At 43.3% G+C, this 22,500-nt stretch overlaps 1 protein-coding gene across 1 annotated transcript; it reads right to left on the bottom strand.

Annotated features, from left to right (window-relative positions):
• Window positions 1-1,087: 1,087 nt before the first annotated feature.
• Window positions 1,088-13,218, bottom strand: EIF3G (eukaryotic translation initiation factor 3 subunit G). Its single transcript, XM_075206850.1, has 10 exons — window positions 13,117-13,218; window positions 9,614-9,720; window positions 8,836-8,924; window positions 5,933-5,992; window positions 5,683-5,787; window positions 3,921-4,116; window positions 3,702-3,809; window positions 3,419-3,555; window positions 3,218-3,324; window positions 1,088-1,186 (listed from the first exon to the last, which is right to left on the bottom strand). Exons 1-10 carry the CDS (start codon window positions 13,134-13,136, stop codon window positions 1,171-1,173), a joined length of 945 nt encoding a protein of 314 aa, XP_075062951.1. The 5' UTR covers window positions 13,137-13,218; the 3' UTR covers window positions 1,088-1,170.
• Between the last annotated feature and the right edge of the window lie 9,282 nt (window positions 13,219-22,500).

Raw genomic sequence — 22,500 nt, 5'->3', positions numbered from 1 at the left:
ATGATTATTATTCTGCACTACCATGGTAACCACAGGAACAGTGCAGACAGAGCTCAGAGGGGTTTCAAAGCCTCTCTGCTTGTCACATCATGTGATCTCCTTCTCCCCCCATCTGCAATCACATGACAAGCCTGAATGACTGTCAAAAAAGTGACAGTGTCCCTGGGTGATTGTGTATATTCATAAAGAGGTCTAACAATAAAACAGGCTGTGTAAACATTTTAACTGCCCTCATGAATCATAGAACAAACAAGTATGCACATAGCATCAATCTTATATCAATATAAGTTAACATTTTTTTTTATTGGTTAGCTAATACACACATACTTAATAAAATAATTTCAGTGGCAAGCAATGGCTTATTAAAAGAGCAACTACTCTCCAATTGTTTCCATGGTTACAGATTGGAGCAAAGGAAGGTTAGTTTTTCACACCTTATCTTGTCAAAGGGCAGCAACAATATGTTGTGAGATTTCAACAGAAGATTTCAGGCAGAAGCTATATTTCAGAAGTTATCCCAGTAAATAGTATTATTATTAGACAACATAAGTTGTGTGTGTCAATAGATCATAGCTATAATGGTCTTATTGCTGCCTCATTATAGCCACTGCTTTATCATGCAACAAAACAATATAAGTGTTTTTGGGGGTTTTTTTTGCTGCAAAAGTGAATTCTGTGCTCATTTTCCCCCAAAGTGACACTGCCCTGGTCGAAGGAAAGGTGTCTAAAAGTGCCCATACATATATTTTACACTGTAATTTTAAAAGCCTATTATGTCCTTTTAGAATTAATAAAGTGCATTTATGGGCCTTAAAGTCCATACGGTAAGATCTGGATACTATAAGAACTTCATATACTTCTCTCAGATACACACATTTTGGTATGCTGAATATTATTTAGGAGCAACTTTTATGGGACATCCCCTTTCAAGATGTATCCTACTGAACAGTAATAGTAGAACATAAACCTCCAACCTCACCGCTTGCAAACAGATACAGAAAAGTGTTTTTGACTGTAGACATACAGTGGTTATGTAAACCCTATAAAGCAGAAGTGAAACCGGTAACATACAAGATGACAGCATCGATGGTGTTCAAAATATTTTATTAGCATCCAGCCAGAGAAAAGCAAAAATTTCTGTCTTCCAAATCACACGCAGCAGTATCACGCTCAGTTGGTTGAGGGTCTGTGGAAAAGAAAAGATTTGGACATGGTTATCTTTAATAGATTTTAAAGAGGATGAGGAGACAAAACTCTACTATGGAACTACAATGTCCAGCATGACAAGTTATAACAAAGCATGCGGACATTAGAAATATAAACACAATCTATGGTGAAGCACATCTATGTTTATATAACTACATTCATGTATCCAGCTACTCTACGTAAATCTAATGTACCTAAAGCACTTGATTATATACGCTGTAACGGCTTTGTCTATTTTGTTATGTATGTTATTGTTTAGTATTTGTTTTTGTACCAAAATTTACAATAAAAAAAATAAAATAAATAAAGTGAACACAAAATCTAAATGCAAATCAGTCTAATACCCATGAGGCAGTGAGGTATATAGGATGACGTCTCTTCCTGTAAATAAAACACACAGAATTTCAATGACCACAAAAACACAAGTGCTTTTGTAAAGGTCATGAATCTCTGAGGTGACGGCAAATAGCTGCAATTTATAACAGTTGATGTTATTCTTCATGCGCAGCAATCCCTAATGAACACTGAAGTGTTCATATCAGAACTCACAGATGATAAACATATCACTTGTGTATTAAACACATGGAAGTCATAAGATGTGTGTCTTAAAGTGTGCTTTCAGCCCTCACACCGTGGCAGCAGCCATAATATGGGGCCATCCGGTATCCATTATTATTATTATTAATTTTTATTTATAGGGCGCCACTAGGAGTCCGTAGCGCCGTACAGGGACAAACAAGTACAATACAAGGTGGGACGGCACGGTACAGTAAACAGTAACTCAGTAAGCTCAAAGCACAGCTAGAGAGAGGGGGAGGGAAGACCAGCAAGCGCTGGAGCCCAAGAGGAAGGGCGCGGATGACGGGGAGACCCCCAGAGGGGTGGGGGAAAAAGGTAGCTGGAGAGCAGAGTTAGAAGTGTAGGAAACAGGAGGAGAGATGGCCCTGCTCAAGGGAGCGTACAATCTAAGGGAGCGTACAATCCATAAAAGTGAAGCCTATAAATTCCAAGAAGTGAAGACAATGGTCCATTGCTGGAAAATGATTGGCTGGTAAATTGAAGTGGTTTCTAAAATAATTTTGCCACTTCAGATAAGCAATATAGCAGATGCCAATGAATTAACAAAACAAATTCCTATGAGCAGAGATACACATAGCATACTAGAGATCACCAAATAACACTAACATTAAGTAGTTTCCTGTAGTGTCAGATGCTTATAGCGAGTCATGCACAGGGCTCTGGGATAAATTGATTGTTTATAAATAAAAGATATTACTTTTTGAGGTGTGTTTGAACACAATATAGTGCACTGATCCTAGTGGATCTTCCTCTGCTCATTTGGGATGTCCCTGTTGTGAACAGTCCCGATTACTAGGAGAGGGGTGAGCTGATCCTGTGGGAGGCAGTGACCCGTCCACTCATGTGATTATGTCAGTGAGTGCAGGACTGCACGTGACATGGGCAGAGGCAGAATTTGAGGAAGGGAATGGAGTCAAGCATGAAGCCACTAAACACATCCCCCCCCCTCCCAACAGCATAGAGGAGAGATGCAATGTTCCTGGTAAATGGATGCAGGAAGATTGTGGTATCAAACACACCTGAGGCAATGTTACCCAACCGGTTACAACTACCTTACAACACTGTAAAATTATAGGTCATTGTATTATGTGGCACAGTGGTTAGCATTGCTGTCTCACTGAGGAAATGGGTTTGATTCTGACCAGGTCCCTATTGGTGTGGAGTTCCCTGTGTTTGTGTGTGTTTTCTCCCACACTCCAAAAAAACCAAAACCATACTGCTAAGTTAATCAGCTGCCGACAAAACGGACACGTGTGTGTATTTGGGAATTTAGACTAAGCTCCAATGGGGAAGGGTCTAATGTGAATGATTCATATTCTCTATACAGTGCTGCATAGTATGATTTTCACCATATAAACTATAATATCTAGAAATTATTGAGGGAGAAGAAAGACTGGAAGGTGGGTGTATAAACAAAGCCAATAAAACATACTTGGCCCATTCCACATTCAGAATGAGATGGTCATAACCAAAGCCGGAGACGCCAGCGATAGCACGGGCTGCATCTTCTCTGCGATGGAAACTGATGAAGGCGAAACCCTGGAGAGAGAAGAGATAGGAGATTAGTGTCCTCCTCTTTTCCGTGACGACATAAGTGGCAGTGACTTACGGTCTGATCTTAAAATGCAATTACCTTTGACTGTCCGGTGGTTTTATCTTTAGCCAAGTAGATTCGAGAGATGGACCCAAACGGCCTGAAGAGCTCTTGGAGGTCGGTTTCCCTGGTATCTTCAGATAAGTTGGTAACACGGATTGTAGCGTTGTCATCAGCTATAAGGAGGTAGAAAAGTGTTTACCCCAAGGACATGGGAGGAAGCATCTAATAAAGCGTTCATCCAGTAAGTGGTCAATAAACCTCTCTGAGCTTAGAGTGGCTGGTAGACCACCAGATCCATGTAATATAGGAGTATTCGTACCTCTGCGATTAGGCTGCATGGACTCTCCCCTCCGACTCCCCCCATCTCTCAGACTGGGAGGAACATACTTTCCAGTCTTGCTCACTGGAGCCTGTGCTGGCTCAGGCTCTGTGGGAAAGAAAACAAACAATGATTGCAAGGAATTGCTCAACATGTTTTATATATAATATAGCTAGACATAGCTCTGGAGATATCAAGTAATGTGTAGATGAAACTAACCACCGGCTCCTGGTACTTTCTCCTTGTCCGCTGTAGACAGGCCCAGCTGCTCGGCCAGCTCCTTCTGCATAGGGCCCAACGTGTCTTTGTAAGGACACCTTGTGGTCCAGTGGTCGCCTTTACAGATTCGACAAGACACAATCTTCTGACCCTTCAGCTTGTTCATTGGGTCTTCCTCCTCCTGGTTATTCAGATCCTGTAAGAGTGAAAGACTGGTGTCAGTTTTGGGCTGTATGAAAAGTAGTGTATTTGACAAGCAAGACAATGGTATAGTGCCATGACACGTACAGTGGTGGAACGTACACAGAGACGTAAACCACACTGCTCATATCTTAGAGAAGAGCTGGACACTTTTCTCCAAAAATCAGAAGCCAGGTTCTAAATGTGGGTAACAACTATTCTGTAGTGCACAAAGAGTGCCTTGGGCTAATGTAGTGTGTCTATGATAATCAGAACAGCTGCTATTATCACCATCAGTTATTTATATAGCGCCACTAATTCCGCAGCGCTGTACAGAGAACTCACTCACATCAGTCCCTGCCCCATTGGAGCTTACAGTCTAAATTCCCTAACATACACACAGATAGAGACAGACTAGGGTCAATTTTGATAGCAGCCAATTAACCTACTAGTATGTTTTTGGAGTGTGGGAGGAAACCGGAGCACCAGGAGGAAACCCATGCAAATACGGGGAGAACATACAAACTCCACACAGATAAGGCCATGGTCAGGAATCGAAGTCATGATCCCAGTGCAGTGAGGCAGAAGTGCTAACCACTAGGCCACTGTGTATTATACCAACTGGCCTACAACACTTATCCAGCATCCATGGCCCAACATTTTATGTCCAGCCCTGCTGGACCCTGGGAATGGATGTTTGTTGAGATGACCTAGCAGCCAAGATTTGTCCGGCCCATGTCTTACGTTTCCATTGGTCACAAGTCAATAGCACAGCTTAGCTGAACTTTAACCCATTTAGTAAGTAAGATACCTCTTTGTGGTAATCATATGGCAGAAGGTTAAAATATCTATTCAACTATTTCTCAGAAAGCCAATAATTCAAGGTCTGTAAATGCAATAATACAAACAATATGGAATAAAATAAGAAACTTGTCAACAGCTTTCGTCTGAACGGCAGATTAACAAGAGCGCAGAGAACGTCACAAGGCTACTAGATGCGGAAAGGCAAGGAGTGGTTCTAGTGTTAGGAGGAAAGGCAAGGAGTGGTTCTAGTGTTAGGAGGAAAGGCAAGGAGTGGTTCTAGTGTTAGGAGGAAAGGCAAGGAGTGGTTCTAGTGTTAGGAGGAAAGGCAAGGAGTGGTTCTAGTGTTAGGAGGAAAGGCAAGGAGTGGTTCTAGTGTTAGGAGGAAAGGCAAGGAGTGGTTCTAGTGTTAGGAGGAAAGGCAAGGAGTGGTTCTAGTGTTAGGAGGAAAGGCAAGGAGTGGTTCTAGTGTTAGGAGGAAAGGCAAGGAGTGGTTCTAGTGTTAGGAGGAAAGGCAAGGAGTGGTTCTAGTGTTAGGAGGCAAGGAGTGGTTCTAGTGTTAGGAGGAAAGGCAAGGAGTGGTTCTAGTGTTAGGAGGAAAGGCAAGGAGTGGTTCTAGTGTTAGGAGGAAAGGCAAGGAGTGGTTCTAGTGTTAGGAGGCAAGGAGTGGTTCTAGTGTTAGGCGGAAAGGAGTGGTTCTAGTGTTAGGAGGAAAGGAGTGGTAGCATGAAATGACAAAGGCGGCAGAAATAACTCGTTATGGTCTGTGTGCACGACTCACCTCCTTATTAGTGATAAAGGTCATCAAGACGTCATCACTGACTGTGGTGGTTGCAACATTTGGGCCAGCAGGGTCGAATTCAGAGTTCCCAAATTTCTTCCAGTTCTGATAAGAGCAACAAAAACACAGAGGGTTACACCCCTTACAAGCCGTCACTTCAACCACAGATAAGAATCTTCCCAACACATTCCCATATCCCAGACTAAAACACACAACACTGCGGTAAATTTACCCAAACCCCCACACTCACCTTCCTGCGAGCCACCACTTTGGAAGCTTTCCGGGTTTCAATTTTAAATGTGCGCACAATCTGCAGGTAAAAATAAAGAATGAAGAGATGGAAAATAGTTTGTAAGATCTACAATATAGTGTCATTGTGTTCATTAGTTATCCAATACAATTTAAATTTAAAGGTAAATACGACTAAGAGTAGTTTCATTTTCTGAATATCAGGGGGGAAAATACATTTAGGGATACAGCACATCTCTCATTATTTCTATTTAACAAATAAATGAAAAACAAAAAACCAGGTCTGAAATGCAAACCCTAATGTAAAGTGTTATATTAAAAATACTAAGTCTGCTTGCAGAGCTCCCCATTTCTGAGAATTCTATTTCATTTCTCAATAATCTCATCTCAATGCTTCCTGCAAATAGAATCTTCTCATAATACGACTGTTTGGAGGTGGAGCCTAGTGGTATAATTTAGGGTGTGGTCAGAGTCCAAAAAAAATGACAGCCAAGAGGGGTAGGGGTAGGGGGGTGTGTGTGGGGTAGGGGGGTGTGTGTGTGTGTGTGTGTGTGTGTGTGTGTGTGTCAGCCAAGAGGTAGGTGTAGGTGTGTGTGTGGTCTCAGCCCCCTAAGTCCACTCATAGTCAGCACAGAGGGATCACATGTGTATCTGGCATATGAACTTCCCGTGTGTTACAACAGGATTCAAGAATGAGTCAGTGCTTCCAAGAGCCAAAATGAATAAAATCCAGTTCATGTCATTACAATTTGTTGAGAGGTTTTGAAGGTAACATTACGGCATCTATAGAAAGCATCATGTACAATCAGATATTGGCTAAAAATACAACGGAAGCCAACATACACTCGTTTAGAGCTGTTGAACCATTAATCTCAAGGCAATCAGAAATTATTTTTATTCCCCCCCCCCCCCCCCATCCCATCGGTTATCTGTTAGCTGGATTGTGAACTTTTCCTAGTTGCAGATTTTCAATATGTACCCCCGTTTCCTACATCAAAAGGTTCAAAGAGCAGTGAATTAAATGACTGATCTCCCAAACATGTGGCTTTATTACAGGTAACAGGATCCCTTGTCCGGAATCATGTTAGCTACGGTGTTCTGAAAACCAGAAAGAAAAAAACACAGCCAATTGTTGCTGATGTTCTGTGATTTTGTCATTCAGAAACATGATCACCGACTGCTACCTCAGTCACTGAAAGGAAAGCTGCTAAATATTGCTACAATACTGTGCCTATAAACACATTGCTACAATACTGTGCCTATATACACATTGCTACAATACTGTGCCTATATACACATTGCTACAATACTGTGCCTATATACACACATTGCTACAATACTGTGCCTATATACACACATTGCTACAATACTGTGCCTATATACACACATTGCTACAATACTGTGCCTATATACACACATTGCTACAATACTGTGCCTATATACACACATTGCTACAATACTGTGCCTATATACACACATTGCTACAATACTGTGCCTATATACACACATTGCTACAATACTGTGCCTATATACACACATTGCTACAATACTGTGCCTATATACAAACATTGCTACAATACTGTGCCTATATACAAACATTGCTACAATACTGTGCCTATATACAAACATTGCTACAATACTGTGCCTATATACAAACATTGCTACAATACTGTGCTTATATACACACATTGCTACAATACTGTGCTTATATACACACATTGCTACAATACTGTGCTTATATACACACATTGCTACAATACTGTGCTTATATACACACATTGCTACAATACTGTGCTTATATACACACATTGCTACAATACTGTGCTTATATACACACATTGCTACAATACTGTGCTTATATACACACATTGCTACAATACTGTGCTTATATACACACATTGCTACAATACTGTGCTTATATACACACATTGCTACAATACTGTGCTTATATACACACATTGCTACAATACTGTGCTTATATACACATTGCTACAATACTGTGCTTATATACACATTGCTACAATACTGTGCTTATATACACATTGCTACAATACTGTGCTTATATACACATTGCTACAATACTGTGCCTATATACACATTGCTACAATACTGTGCCTATATACACATTGCTACAATACGGTGCTTATATACACATTGCTACAATACTGTGCTTATATACACATTGCTACAATACTGTGCTTATATACACATTGCTACAATACTGTGCTTATATACACATTGCTACAATACTGTGCCTTTAGAGGACTTCCATATTCCATACATTACAGAACATTACTTTTTTTGGGGAATTTGGGAACAGAGAAATTGTTGGGTGATCCCAAGTATGGGTGGTTAGCCTTTAATGTCTGCTATTTTGGACGTTTTGGACGTTAAATCACATAAGGAAATATGACAGATTTAAAGGACAACTAAACGTGATGGATACACTCTACGGTATCACAATCCCCAGCTCCCACCCCTGTGTAGAAGTCTGCAAAGAAACCTGCTGGGAAACACACAGATATGCGGCGAGAATGGTGGACGACACTCATTTATAACCCAGTCAATATAGATGTGTTGTTGTGGTTATATCATTCCATACACTGGCACCTTAGGAGTAGTACATAATCTATTACTGCTACTTTCAGTTATGCTTCAAATACATAACCTTGTCTGTTTTAAAACAACTAAAATGTGACATTTTTGGATAATTATCACCAGCTACAATTATAGTCACTTCCACAGCAATTTGTTTGTGTTTAATACAGAGACCTTATTTCCCCTTTGCCTATAGCCAATTTAGCAAACCAACCTAGTTTCTGATTTTAGAACATAGATCCCTGTGTCCAATTAATGCTGTTACATCTTCTTTCAGAGAAGGAAACAAGTCCACACTCCACCCACCTTAATTTTTTTGTCATTTTCATCCAGCTTGTATTCTGTGATGGTCTTTATGTTTCCATTAATGACCTCCCGAGGGGTGTCCAGGACAACTGGGGAAAAACGGATGTTATAACAATGTTCCCTCTATCAAACTGACAACACCAATATCCTTATTTAACATCTATACCAGTTTACTACATAATTATTAGTCCTGGAACACTTAGAAAAATCACTATTGACAAATAACTTCTCAGAAGCTTGGCAAAACCACCACAAGTAATGAGGCAGCAGCATCTAAACATGTACTGAAGACTAATTATTTGTGGTAATTTCTTTACACGTGTGTGCGTGTATATTTGTGGCACTCCGACAACTCAATTTGGCTCCTACATTTGTCGGACCGGCGCCTGAATGATACATAACATTTTGCCCATGAACGTAAGGACAAGGAGTCCACCTTTGCAAATGAAACTATATATGTTAACAATGCTGTGCTTTTTCCAAAGTTGCTTGGACGTATGCATCGCTGACTGATAAAAAGTTATACAGTAGGGGGTGTATGTGCACAATTACCTATATAAAAGCTCCACCAAACTAAACATAATTTAGAAAGGTACTATAACCAGATGTAACACAGAATCATCCAAGAAACAAAGATCAGAAGTTACAGACTCACTGAAGAGCAAGCTACAGGAAAAAAAAAAGTGTAGGAACTGTTGCATTTAAATCCTAACACATACTGTATTGCAAGGATACTGCCAAGTAATGCTTTGCAGACATAATTGTGGGTCATACTCACAGCCATGTTCAGGGACTTTCTCTTTCACAACAGGTGCCGGACTTGGACTTAAAGGCTCCACATCTTCAACCTCCTCTTCTACCTGATCGGCCCAGCTGGGCTTGGAACTGTGATAGAGAGTACATATCAGTCACCCGGACTGTCAGTTCTATATATCCATATAAATGACTCACTGTCTCAAGTGTTTAACTACTCTATCAATTTATGCATTATAGCCTCTTACCCAATGTCTGCTACATACTATGTCCACACCACAGCTCTTCCCAAAATAAAAGCACCAGTAACTTCATCTCTGCATGTCAGATATCCACTCCCTCTGCTAGTTATCTCTATCACCATCTACATCCCACTGACATTGCCGTCTCTCTCCTTCTGCCTGCAGCATTCAGTCCTCTCACTATTACGAAAATCATCCCACTCGGCTACTTCATTCCTTATCAACGGCCCCATTCATCACTACTGTTGTGATCTGCCAGCAGCTGCATGTTCTCTCAATACTGTTACCACCACCACAGTCCTCCTCATCCCATCACAATCTAGTAGCTCAATCTTTTATGCTCACCTACCTCTCACTCCTCATATCATCTCTGTGCTCAACCCAGCTCTCTGCCTTCCACGTATTAACCCCATTCATCACTAATACTTGCTCTACCTGTGCTCTAAAAGCAACTGCATGTTCTCTCGATACAACTACCATTACCTTATTCAACCCCTCTGACTATAGTAGCTAAATCTGTTATGTTCACCTTCCTCTCTCTACTTACAAATTTGTCTGTACTCAACCAGCTCTCTGTCCTCTCAGTGTTTCACCCATTACCCTTACCCCCACCGGTTTCCTAGTAATCTCCTTCCACTCAGCTACTGCAGATGCTTATCATCACCAACCCCATTCACCATTACTTGCTGTATCTGTGCACTGCCTGCAGTTTCCCCTCTACCATCACCGCCTCCTACCTTTTCTCACCCCCACTACAATCACCACTCTCCTCCTTACCCCCACCACAGTCACCACTCTCCTCCTTACCCCCACTACAGTCACCACTCTCCTCCTTACCCCCACCACAGTCACCACTCTCCTCCTTACCCCCACCACAGTCACCACTCTCCTCCTTACCCCCACTACAGTCACCACTCTCCTCCTTACCCCCACTACAGTCACCACTCTCCTCCTTACCCCCACTACAGTCACCACTCTCCTCCTTACCCCCACTACAATCACCACTCTCCTCCTTACCCCCACTACAATCACCACTCTCCTCCTTACCCCCACTACAATCACCACTCTCCTCCTTACCCCCACTACAATCACCACTCTCCTCCTTACCCCCACTACAATCACCACTCTCCTCCTTACCCCCACTACAGTCCCCACTCTCCTCCTTACCCCCACTACAATCACCACTCTCCTCCTTACCCCCACTACAGTCCCCACTCTCCTCCTTACCCCCACTACAATCACCACTCTCCTCCTTACCCCCACTACAATCACCACTCTCCTCCTTACCCCCACCACAGTCACCACTCTCCTCCTTACCCCCACTACAGTCACCACTCTCCTCCTTACCCCCACTACAGTCACCACTCTCCTCCTTACCCCCACTACAGTCACCACTCTCCTCCTTACCCCCACTACAATCACCACTCTCCTCCTTACCCCCACCACAGTCACCACTCTCCTCCTTACCCCCACTACAATCACCACTCTCCTCCTTACCCCCACTACAATCACCACTCTCCTCCTTACCCCCACTACAGTCACCACTCTCCTCCTTACCCCCACTACAATCACCACTCTCCTCCTTACCCCCACCACAGTCACCACTCTCCTCCTTACCCCCACTACAATCACCACTCTCCTCCTTACCCCCACTACAATCACCACTCTCCTCCTTACCCCCACTACAATCACCACTCTCCTCCTTACCCCCACTACAGTCCCCACTCTCCTCCTTACCCCCACTACAATCACCACTCTCCTCCTTACCCCCACTACAATCACCACTCTCCTCCTTACCCCCACCACAGTCACCACTCTCCTCCTTACCCCCACTACAATCACCACTCTCCTCCTTACCCCCACTACAGTCACCACTCTCCTCCTTACCCCCACTACAGTCACCACTCTCCTCCTTACCCCCACTACAGTCACCACTCTCCTCCTTACCCCCACTACAATCACCACTCTCCTCCTTACCCCCACTACAGTCACCACTCTCCTCCTTACCCCCACTACAATCACCACTCTCCTCCTTACCCCCACCACAGTCACCACTCTCCTCCTTACCCCCACTACAATCACCACTCTCCTCCTTACCCCCACTACAATCACCACTCTCCTCCTTACCCCCACTACAATCACCACTCTCCTCCTTACCCCCACTACAGTCCCCACTCTCCTCCTTACCCCCACTACAATCACCACTCTCCTCCTTACCCCCACTACAATCACCACTCTCCTCCTTACCCCCACCACAGTCACCACTCTCCTCCTTACCCCCACTACAATCACCACTCTCCTCCTTACCCCCACTACAGTCACCACTCTCCTCCTTACCCCCACTACAGTCACCACTCTCCTCCTTACCCCCACTACAGTCACCACTCTCCTCCTTACCCCCACTACAATCACCACTCTCCTCCTTACCCCCACTACAATCACCACTCTCCTCCTTACCCCCACTACAATCACCACTCTCCTCCTTACCCCCACTACAATCACCACTCTCCTCCTTACCCCCACCACAGTCACCACTCTCCTCCTTACCCCCACTACAATCACCACTCTCCTCCTTACCCCCACTAGTCACCACTCTCCTCCTTACCCCCACTACAATCACCACTCTCCTCCTTACCCCCACTACAATCACCACTCTCCTCCTTACCCCCACTACAATCACCACTCTCCTCCTTACCCCCACTACAATCCCCATCATCTTCATCACCCCCCTCACAATCACTCCCCTCATCACTCCCCTCATCACCTCCCTCACCTCCATCACTCCCCTTCTCCTCCTCCTCCTCTTACAATATAGAGGCTCACACTCACACTCCTCCTCACTGACCCAGACACCTCTGTACTCACCCAGCCTTCTGCCCCCGCAGTGTTTCACCCATTACCCCTACGGGTTTCCTAGTAATGTCCTTCCACTCAGTTACTGCAGATCGTTATCATCACCAACCCCATTCACCATTACTTGCTGTATCTGTGCACTGCCTGCAGTTTCCTCTCTACTGTTACTACCATCATCACCCTCGCCCCCACTGCCCTCCTCTCACAATATAGAAGCTCGCACTCCCCCTCACTGACCCAGATCTCTTCAGTGATCCCCCAGCTCTCTGCCCTCACAGTGATATAACCATTACCCCCAGCTGCTGCATGCTCACCCCATTACCTGAGCTCCTTCCCTCCTCTCCCCTCTGTACACCCATCACCTGAGTCCCTTCCCTCCCCTCTGTACACCCATCACCACTACCCCACACATCCCCCGGCCTCCTGCACTCACTCGTAGTCCTCGGTCGGCATACTTATGGCTGCGTTGATGGCGCCGGCGGAAGTCAAAGAAAGCTGTGTGGACACGAGCGGCCGGGCACGGGCTCACTTCCGGTGACGCTCTGGCTCGGGTTTGAAGCTCTATGGTGCTGGCTGACTAGCTAGGTCACATGATAGAGTGGGGAGGGCTCGGAGGAGAGAGTGTAGAGACATGGAGACAGGACATCAGATGGATGGGGAGACATGAATAAATCATGACACTTCACAGCTCCAGGCATCCTGTGGGTCTCCAGCTGACGTGGCATGCTGGGACTTGTGGTTCCAAGTCATCCCAATATGATCATCATCAGCTATTTATATAGCGCCACAAATTCTGCAGCGCTGTACAGGGAACTCACTCATATCTGTCCCTGCCCCCACTAGAGTCTAAATTCCCTAAAACACACACTCCGAGATAGACTAATATCAATTATATGTAGATACAGTCAGTTCATTGTGCTACATTATATGCTATTGATGTCAGTACTCATGACAATAACCCACCAATTCTGGTCATTTGGTATTATTCTGCAGACCTCTATGGGATGCGAGGAAAAATGAGCAAAGATTTCTGTATAAATTCTGACACAGCGGAGACACGGTGTCACCTCGCACCAAATTAAACATGTCCCTTTTGGTTCTGTTGGGTGGCAATAGTACCAATACTTGCGCAGACTTAGGCAACCTGTGACTCTCCAGCTGTAGTGGAGTTATAGAATCCAGCATGTCCTGCCAACTTCTAGAACAGGTGTTTAGCCACAAATTGCTTAAGACTGACATGGGGAATCCAACAGTCTGCAGGAATCTATGAATGTATGATGAAAGCTGCTTTGTTTGCAGTTGAGCTGATTTTCCTTAGGATAGATACAAACCAAAGTGGTTGTAAATCATGTTATATGTCTACAGAACATCTAAACCGTCTTCTAACTATATATAGGTATGCTAGTGGGGTGGTACTCCCACTAGTGATGGGTAGTTCAAGAATGATTAGTTCAAATGAACTAATCTTCAAAGTGAAGTAAATCATTTAGTTCACAGCTCTGACAAAGATTAGTTCACCAGGAACTAAAACAAGTGGGAGGAGTTAGAGATAAAGCAGAGCAGCTCCAGCAGCCTCACTCACTGTCTCACTCACACTGGCTCTTTTGTTTCTATTCAGCGCTCATTTAATACTCATGAGTCAGTACCTCTAAACTGCCAAAGGTGGCGCTGCTGTGCTCAGACATTGTGTGAGACTGTGGAGCTGATCACTGACATCATGAGTCATTCTCACTCAGGAGTTCATTAGTTCATCTAGTTCATTTCACTCAGTGACTCATATGAGTCTTCAAATCATTTCACTCTTCAAATCTTTCCACTCTTTCTAATCTTTTCAATCATTCAGATCATTTAGCTCATGAGTCACAGGATACATTCCCTTCCCTGTCAGCTCAAGACACACTGCACTGCTGAGTGCTGCATGTTATATACTGTAGTTCTGTTTACTGCACCATATATACAGGGGAGATGTATTAAACCTTCAAGAGAGATAAAGTGGAAGCGTTGCCCATAGCAACTAATCAGTTTCTGTCATTTTATAGACTCTGCTAGATAAATGACAGAAGCTGATTAGTCATAATTGCCAACATTATGTTGGTTACGTCTGGGAGTTCCTGGAGCGGGGTATTGGTGTAGGGGACGGGGCTTCGTGAATTGCGCCATTTTGGCCCCGCCCCCAGTGACTTGATGCTTATTTGGGGTCTTTTTACAGCTGTAAAAATTCCCCCCTAAGGTTTGATACATCTCCCCTATATCCTGATTGCACTGATCTCAATTTTAAAAGCAAAAAAGTGACACTTTATAATACTCTGAATTTGGGTCTTTTTCATTTGCATATTATGGAAATAAAAAATAATGAAAATGTAATTAACTTTGCAGAGCTCAACATGTCACTACTAGTTTTTGTATAAGTGATTGCTCTTTTTAAAATATTAAAAATGATCTGACATATTAAACTTATCTGATCATTTTAACAGGACTATAAGTCATCTAATGAGATGTAGTATATATGCCTACGGTATGTGTAATAGACTAGATCTATGTCTCCAATCCCTTCTCTCAGCAGTGTTCCAGAGCCAGTGATCTAACTGAACTACTGAGTGAAATGAACTACTGAGTGAAATGAACTAATGAGTGAAATAAACTAATCTTTTGAACTAATCTTTTGTGTGAACTAGATCAGAATGAACTAATCTTCAAAATGAACTAGATTTCCCATCACTAACTCCCACCACTACAGGGACCCTGACATATATGTGGGTTTCCTCCCACAAACTAAAAAACATACAGTCATGGCCAAAAGTTTTGAGAATCACACAAATAATGGTTTTCATAGAGTTTGCTGCTTCTGTATTTTTTAGAACTTTTTGTCCCCACCAAAGTTTTATTATAGGAAAGAGGAGGGACTTAGGCAAAATATGCTGTATAGGAGAAACCCTCTGAGGCAGAGGTATCTATCTAGTCTGTTTTCCAACATTTCACAGTTATCTCTATTGTAGGCTGATCTAAACAATACCCCCCCCCCCTCCCCATTTAAACCATGGGGGAGAATACCTGCCATACCTTATAGTATTTTTCAGATGCTATGCTTTTCTCTAACATCTGTATATTAGCTTAGTGCTGGTCATATGGACAATAATGCAATGGGAGGTTAGATTTTAAAGCTGCTGCTCTGTGACATCAATCTTTCACCTGAGGTAGCCAGAGACAAAACTGTCATGCATGCTACTCCGTCTGCACTTAGTGCTATATTGGTGTACCTGTCCCAACAGCTGTAGAATAGGTTAGTGGTGTATGGTCAGCCTACTAACTGCTTCAGAAGAGGAAAGTCTGAGCTCATGAAAGAATTCCTATTTTTCTCCAAAAAGATACTACCTTTCAAAGGGCAGAATCATGAATCAATTTTTGGGAATAAGTTCTGCTACTCATGAATGGAACTTCAAAGCTTTAGATTACCACAGTCTATCTCATGGCTGTCAGATAATGGCTGTCTGTTGACGGTTCACAGATTAGTGCTATTGCCCTCTGCAGGTCTTCCAAAAAGATCACTTCTTTGAACACCATCAAATGTTATTTTTAAAGTTGTAGCCCCAAACATGCAATCCTGTGCATGGATTCCATCACTATTGTCTGTTTTAACGCTGCAACTTTGATGAAATGAAAGTTCTTTGAAAAGCCTTAGGGGGGTATTCAATTGTTCCTCCGGGCGCCACCGGAACGAGCGCGTTAAAACTATTACCGTTTATACGGTAATTACTCGCTCAATTTCAGCTCGCAGCTCCCTGAGCAGCGAGCTGAAATTGAGCGAGTAAATTACCGTATGAACGGTAATTACACGCAATATTACCGTATAAACGGTAATAGTTTTAACGCGCTCGTTCCGGTGGCGCCCGGAGGAACAATTGAATACCCCCCTTAGAGTATGGTAAAAGATGCATCACCTTAGCACAACCCAAAACCTGATTTCATCAGAAGGGAAAGGATATCAATAACTTAGATTGGTCACATTTGATGGTTTGTCTGGGTGCTCCCATTGCCCGATAATGTCCTTAGCCATCTTGTGGAGTGGGAAAATGCCATTTTCCCTTGCTTCCAGAAAAAGCATGTCTTGGAACAATTTCTTTCCCTAGCTACTTGCTTAATTTCCATTGACTTATTGACAGTCTTGATAAGGCTATCAGTTCCGAACTAAAATTGCTCTCTTCTAGTTTCCCCCTACTCTGCATCAGGTACAGTATGTTCAACCCAGATTGCGGTCCATTTTCTGAACCACCTTCTTTTATGTCCAGGCTTGTCTGAGAACAGGTGTGTGTGTGCGCTACATGGACAAAAGTATTCATTTGGACGCTTGACCATTACACCAACAGGGACTGTAATGACATTGTATTCCAATACATATACTTTAATATGGGGTTGGACCCCCTTCTGCAGTGATAACAGTTTCCACTCTTCTTGGAAGGCTTTCCACAAGATGTTGGAGTGTTTCTGTGGGAATTCGTGTCCATTCATTCTGTAGAGCATTTATGATGTCAGACACTGATGTTGGACAAGAAGGCCTGATTCTCTGCGGGCCAGTCAAGTTCTTCCACACGAAACTCATCAAACCATGTCTTTGTAGTTCTTACTTTGTGCAGTGGGCACAGTCATGTTGGAATAGAAAAGGGCCTTTCCCAAACTGTTGGCACAAGTTTGGAAGCATAGCATTGTCCAAAATGGCTTGGTATGCTGAAGTATTAAGTTTGCATATAAGGGGCCTAGCCCAAACCCTGAAAAATAGCCCCATGCCATTATCCCTCCTCCACCAAACTTCACAGTTGGCATAATGCAGTCAGACAGGCTTCGTTCTTCTGGCATCCGCTAAACCCAGACTCACCCATCTGACTGCCAAACAGAGAATTGTGATTTGTCACTTCATAGAACCCATATCCACAGTCCAGTGTCTGTGTGCTTTACACCACTCCATCTGACGCTTGGCATTGGTCTTGGTGATGTGAGGCTTGCATGCAGCTGCTCGGCCATGAAAACCTATTCCATTAAGCTCCCACCGCACAGTTTTTATTCTTACATTAATGCCAGTGGCAGTTTGGAACTCTTCAGTTATGGAATTATCAGAGCTTTGGCGACTTTTATGCACCACGCTCTTTAGCAGTCGTGGACCCCGCTCTGTGATTTTAAGCGGACTTCCGCTTCGTGGCTGAGTTGCTGTTGTTCCTGAACGCTTCTACTTTTTAATAATATCACTTACAGTTGACCGTGGAATATCTAGTATGGATGAAGTTTCACGAACCGTCTTATTGCAAAGGTGGCATCCTATCACAGTACCACGCTTGAAGACACTGAGCTCCCCAGAACGACTCATTTTGTATTGCAAATGGAAACTGCATGGCTAGGTGCTTGATTTTATACACCTCTGGCAATGGGTCTGTTTGAAACTCCTCAATTCAATAATTAACAGGTGTGGCCAAATAATTTTGTCCATATAGTGTGTGTCTGTGTGTATGTGTGTGTGTATTATTTATATATATATATATATATATATATATATATATATATATATATATATATATATATATATATATATATATTACAATATTGTGCAAAAGTTTTAGGCAAAGTAAGGATGCTTTCAAGAATAGAAGTGTTTAATAGTCTATTTTTATCGATTAACAAAATGCAAAGTGAATGAACAGAAGAGAAATCGTTGGTATCTAGTCTCCCATCGTCTCCATCCTATATTTCCATATATTTTACAGTTCATCTATGTACACACACTAAAGTCAATACCTAAGTAGACCCAGCATTAGCTGTATAGGCGTTCAACCCATGCAGAAAGAGCATAAACTCAATTCCTGAGCCAAATGTAGCCACAAAGTAAGTATTAACAGAGCCAGAAATTTGTTTGTCAACATGCAAGTAAATTTCCCTGGAACATCCATTTGGGGGACACTGCTAACCACAGGGTATAGAGGGCTCTGTGCAGAGAGTATGGCACTTATTTCTAACAGACTTGTTTGACTTGCTTCCTCCCCACCTATGCCCTCCTGGACGAGACATGTCAGGTTTTTTCTTTTGGAGTGCCCACGAAGAAGGGCACATTTTAGCAGTAGTCTTCATGAGCGGTGATGAGCACCGCTGGTGCTCCTATGCCACATCCCGCTCTCCCTGTTGAGGCTCCCGGTAAAGGGTCACCTGGACACCAGAGGTGACATTCAAAAGCTGCCCAGGACAGTGGGGTCGAGGCAGCAGCCCCAGTCTCCTCTATGACAGGATGAGAAGGGGCTGCCTGCGGTCATCAGCGGCTGTCTGGAGAACACAGACAGCGTGGGAGAGCAAGGTAGCCGGGTTGTAAGCCTGGTAGGGAGCTAAGGATCTTACAGTTACTACCCGAGTATATACAAGTGTGGAATTGGATGAAGTCGGTTTACTGTGCGATTGCAATCAGTACTCGACGTGTACTGACGCAATCGCACAGATTAAGAACACACACTTACATTCACATTTTCACTTAATAGTACACATTTTGTAAAAGTTCCAATTCACACTCGATCATTTAATAAATGAATTAAAGGTTATTTATACAGATAAATTTATAGTAAAGGTATTTATGGTTCAGGTACTCTAAAATGTAAAGAGCTTGGTCTCATAATAAAGCATATTTCACCAGCATTAACCAGGTTTTGACAGAGTAGCGATCACAAGTTATGAGCAATATGAGATTAATACTCAAAAGCACTGTTCTTATGGGTCAGTTTAAACCGGTTCTTCGGCGGGCAGACACATAAGCAACAGTTGTAGTGAGCGGCCCCCTCCTTTGTTAGAAGATCAAATGAACTGACCTATGACCAGCAGACAACTGGAACATCGTTAACCCTGGACCAATGAAGAGCTCTCAGTGTTATCTGTGTATATTTTGTGACATCATCAGTGTTTTTCTAAACTTAACATAAAAGTAGCCTCTGATTTAGGACTCACTCTCTGCCAACAGGATTGGTGGACTGTTTCTGGAACCAGGGCCTGCACAGAGTATTTATCAGTTGTACTTTGTATTATCATTGTGTTCTATTTAATTTTGCTATTAAATCTCTTTTGTGCTTTCGAAACACATTAATCGCATTGGACAATACTTATTGATAGCGACAATACGAACATTACACAAGTGATTGGGCAGCCATGTTGAGGGGAAGATACAGGAATAGTGTATTTTTCCCTGAGAGATTTTTCCATGTAAACGCCCATCATTTAGCTCACTGCTCTCTTACCTCTTATGCTGCCTGGTCTTGTAGACTTGTTTTTCTGGGGGAATGATTTTTACAATACCATACAGCAGAAAATACTGTCTTTTACTGCTTTATAGCTATTTTCTTTACATAGGGCAGCACAGTGGCGTAGTGGTAAGCACTTCTGCCTCACAGCACTGGAGTCATGAGTTCAATTCCTGACCATGGCCTTATCTGTGAGGAGTTTGTATGTTCTCCCCGTGTTTGTGTGGGTTTCCTCCGGGTGCTCCGGTTTCCTACCACACTCCAAAAACATACTAGTAGGTTAATTGGCTGCTATCAAATTGACCCGTGTGTGTGTGTGTGTGTGTGTGTGTGTTAGGAAATTTAGACTAAGCCCCACTGGGGGCAGGGACTAATGTGAGCGAGTTCTCTGTACAGCGCTGCGGAATTAGTGGCGCTATATAAATAAATGGTGATAGTGTTTCTTTTTTCCTCCCAAGGGATTTGGTCTGCATTTACCCTTCCTCAGGGAGAGTCGTCTTTGACAGTCCCGGTGGTCTTGGCAGCGTCGCAATATCCTCCCTGGATGCAGAACCTTGAAATGTCTGTTCAGGTGTAGAATATGGTAAAACTGGTACCTGTGGTTCAGGTGTCCAACTTCCAAAAAGAAAGGAAACTGCCAATTTTTCTTCAACTTAGCTGAAATTTGAGGAGGGGGGGGTGAAGCTTGTTTAAAACCTGATTTCAGAGCCCTAGTATGTTTTGCTTCTTATAGCCAATTTTCAGAGACAGAATTTGCATCATGGGAGACGCATGTAGATGTGCCTGTAGCACATCTGGCAAGGTCTATTACCATTCACCTCCTGAGTGCTGCTATCATAGAGGACAGCAAGGATAGAAAATGTGGGGGGGGATTTTAAAATCCATTTATCTTGCTTCAGGTGCTTTGCTCCGTTCCATAACCGCAGCTGTATGGGCAAGTAGGGCGGTTGAGAAATGGGCTTGCTCTCTAGGTGATGGCTTACAGTCTGGGATGCCCAGATCTGAATAGTCTACAGCAGAACATATAAAAGGAAGCTTCCATGTATTTGGGTGATGCAGTTCTGGCGGCTGGTCAGGGTCTGTCCAGAACCTTATCCTTGGCAGTAGCCGCCAGATGCGCTCTCTGGCTGAGGTTACACCCTGGACGTCTCAGGAGTGCTCCTAAGACGTTTCCTTTTCACTCTTTCCTCAAGTCAAAGCCAGGAGAGTAGCCCTTATCAAGGCCATTCAAACCCTATTGTCCTCAGGAGTGATTGTCCCTGTCCCAAGGGAGAAATGAGGTTTACACTATTACACAAACCTATTCTTGGTCTAGAACAGCCCTTTTGTCCCATCCTGAATTTGTAGTCACTCAATTCACGCCTACGAACGAGTTCCTAGTTTCAGGATGGAATCAACATGCTCACTGATCAATACAATGAAGCAGAACAAATTCCTATGCATCCTTGATGTCCAAGGAAACAGTCTTCATATACCAGGTTCACAGTAGGGTCAAGCCACTTCCAGTTCAGGCCTCGTCACATGGTTGGCATAAACTTCAAGAAATCCAGCCTTAGCTCTACCCAGATCATAGCGTTCTTGGGCCTCCGATTCGGCACCAGGTTTCAGAGGGCGTTTTTTGCCACAGGACAAGGCCCTAATTATTCTAAAACAAGTGAAAGCCTTGTTAGCCCTCAGGCAGGTGTCAATTCTTCACTGCATAAAGCGGACATTATCTTGTTTTGAAAAAGTGCAGTTTGACCATGTTTCATGCAGGACCTTCCCAGCTTGAGATACTGGTAAGATGGTCCAAGCCCAACCCTCAGTTGGCAAAATCGTTCTGGCTGGCGTGGGTGACCAGTCACTCCCTATTCTGGTGGCTGCAGACAAAGAAACTCAGTCTGGGGGGGTCCTGTCCTGGTATGGGACTGGACTATAGTGGCCAAAACGCCAGCCTTCTAGGCTTGGAGGTGCTGTTGCTCAACCTGCATCTCCAGGGAGTTTTGACTCTGAACAGTCTGGTCTGCCTATCAATGCGCACAAGTTAACAGCTGTATTCAATGGCCTGGTCCAGGTCGCAGAGACTTTCAGAACAAGCCCATTCAGGACCTGTCTGAGAATGCCACGGTTAAAATTTGGACAGCGCTTCAGAAGTCACCATTTGAACTGTCGTGCTCAGTCCCTTTGAAGCTCCTGACCTGAAGGAACAGATACTATGCTCCCACCCTTTTTTCTGATGGCGTATGATTGTATGTTCTGTTGAATGTGACTTTAGTCCTATGTGTAGGGCTTTGTTAGTAAAATAACTGACATGTTTCCATTCAGGGGGCATAAAAGGGGAAGGGAGCAGGCCAGACAAGTTTGTTAGAATTAAGTGCCATACTTCCTGCACAGCACCCCCTATACCCCATGGTTAGCAGTGTCCCCAAATTGGGAGAGAAATGGATTTTCAAGTTAAAAAAAAAACCAACCTTTTCACACCATATAGTAATTAACCATATAACTGCAAAATTTGCAATTTTTTTTTTTTTTTTTTAAAGGGGAAAAAGTTGGTCCAATTTAATCTTTAACTCAAAACA

This window comes from Mixophyes fleayi, chromosome 4, assembly GCF_038048845.1.
Source record: "Mixophyes fleayi isolate aMixFle1 chromosome 4, aMixFle1.hap1, whole genome shotgun sequence".
Taxonomy (NCBI): domain Eukaryota; kingdom Metazoa; phylum Chordata; class Amphibia; order Anura; family Limnodynastidae; genus Mixophyes; species Mixophyes fleayi.
This window is presented reverse-complemented; position numbering and strand designations above follow the sequence as displayed.

Coding starts and splice junctions, on each gene's coding strand:
- EIF3G (XM_075206850.1), bottom strand. CDS start 13,136: ATGCCGACCGAGGACTACGA. Junction 8,925..9,613: donor GAAAGTCCCTGAACATGGCT/GTGAGTATGACC, acceptor GTTTTTCCCCAG/TTGTCCTGGACACCCCTCGG. Junction 5,788..5,932: donor AAGTGGTGGCTCGCAGGAAG/GTGAGTGTGGGG, acceptor TGCTCTTATCAG/AACTGGAAGAAATTTGGGAA.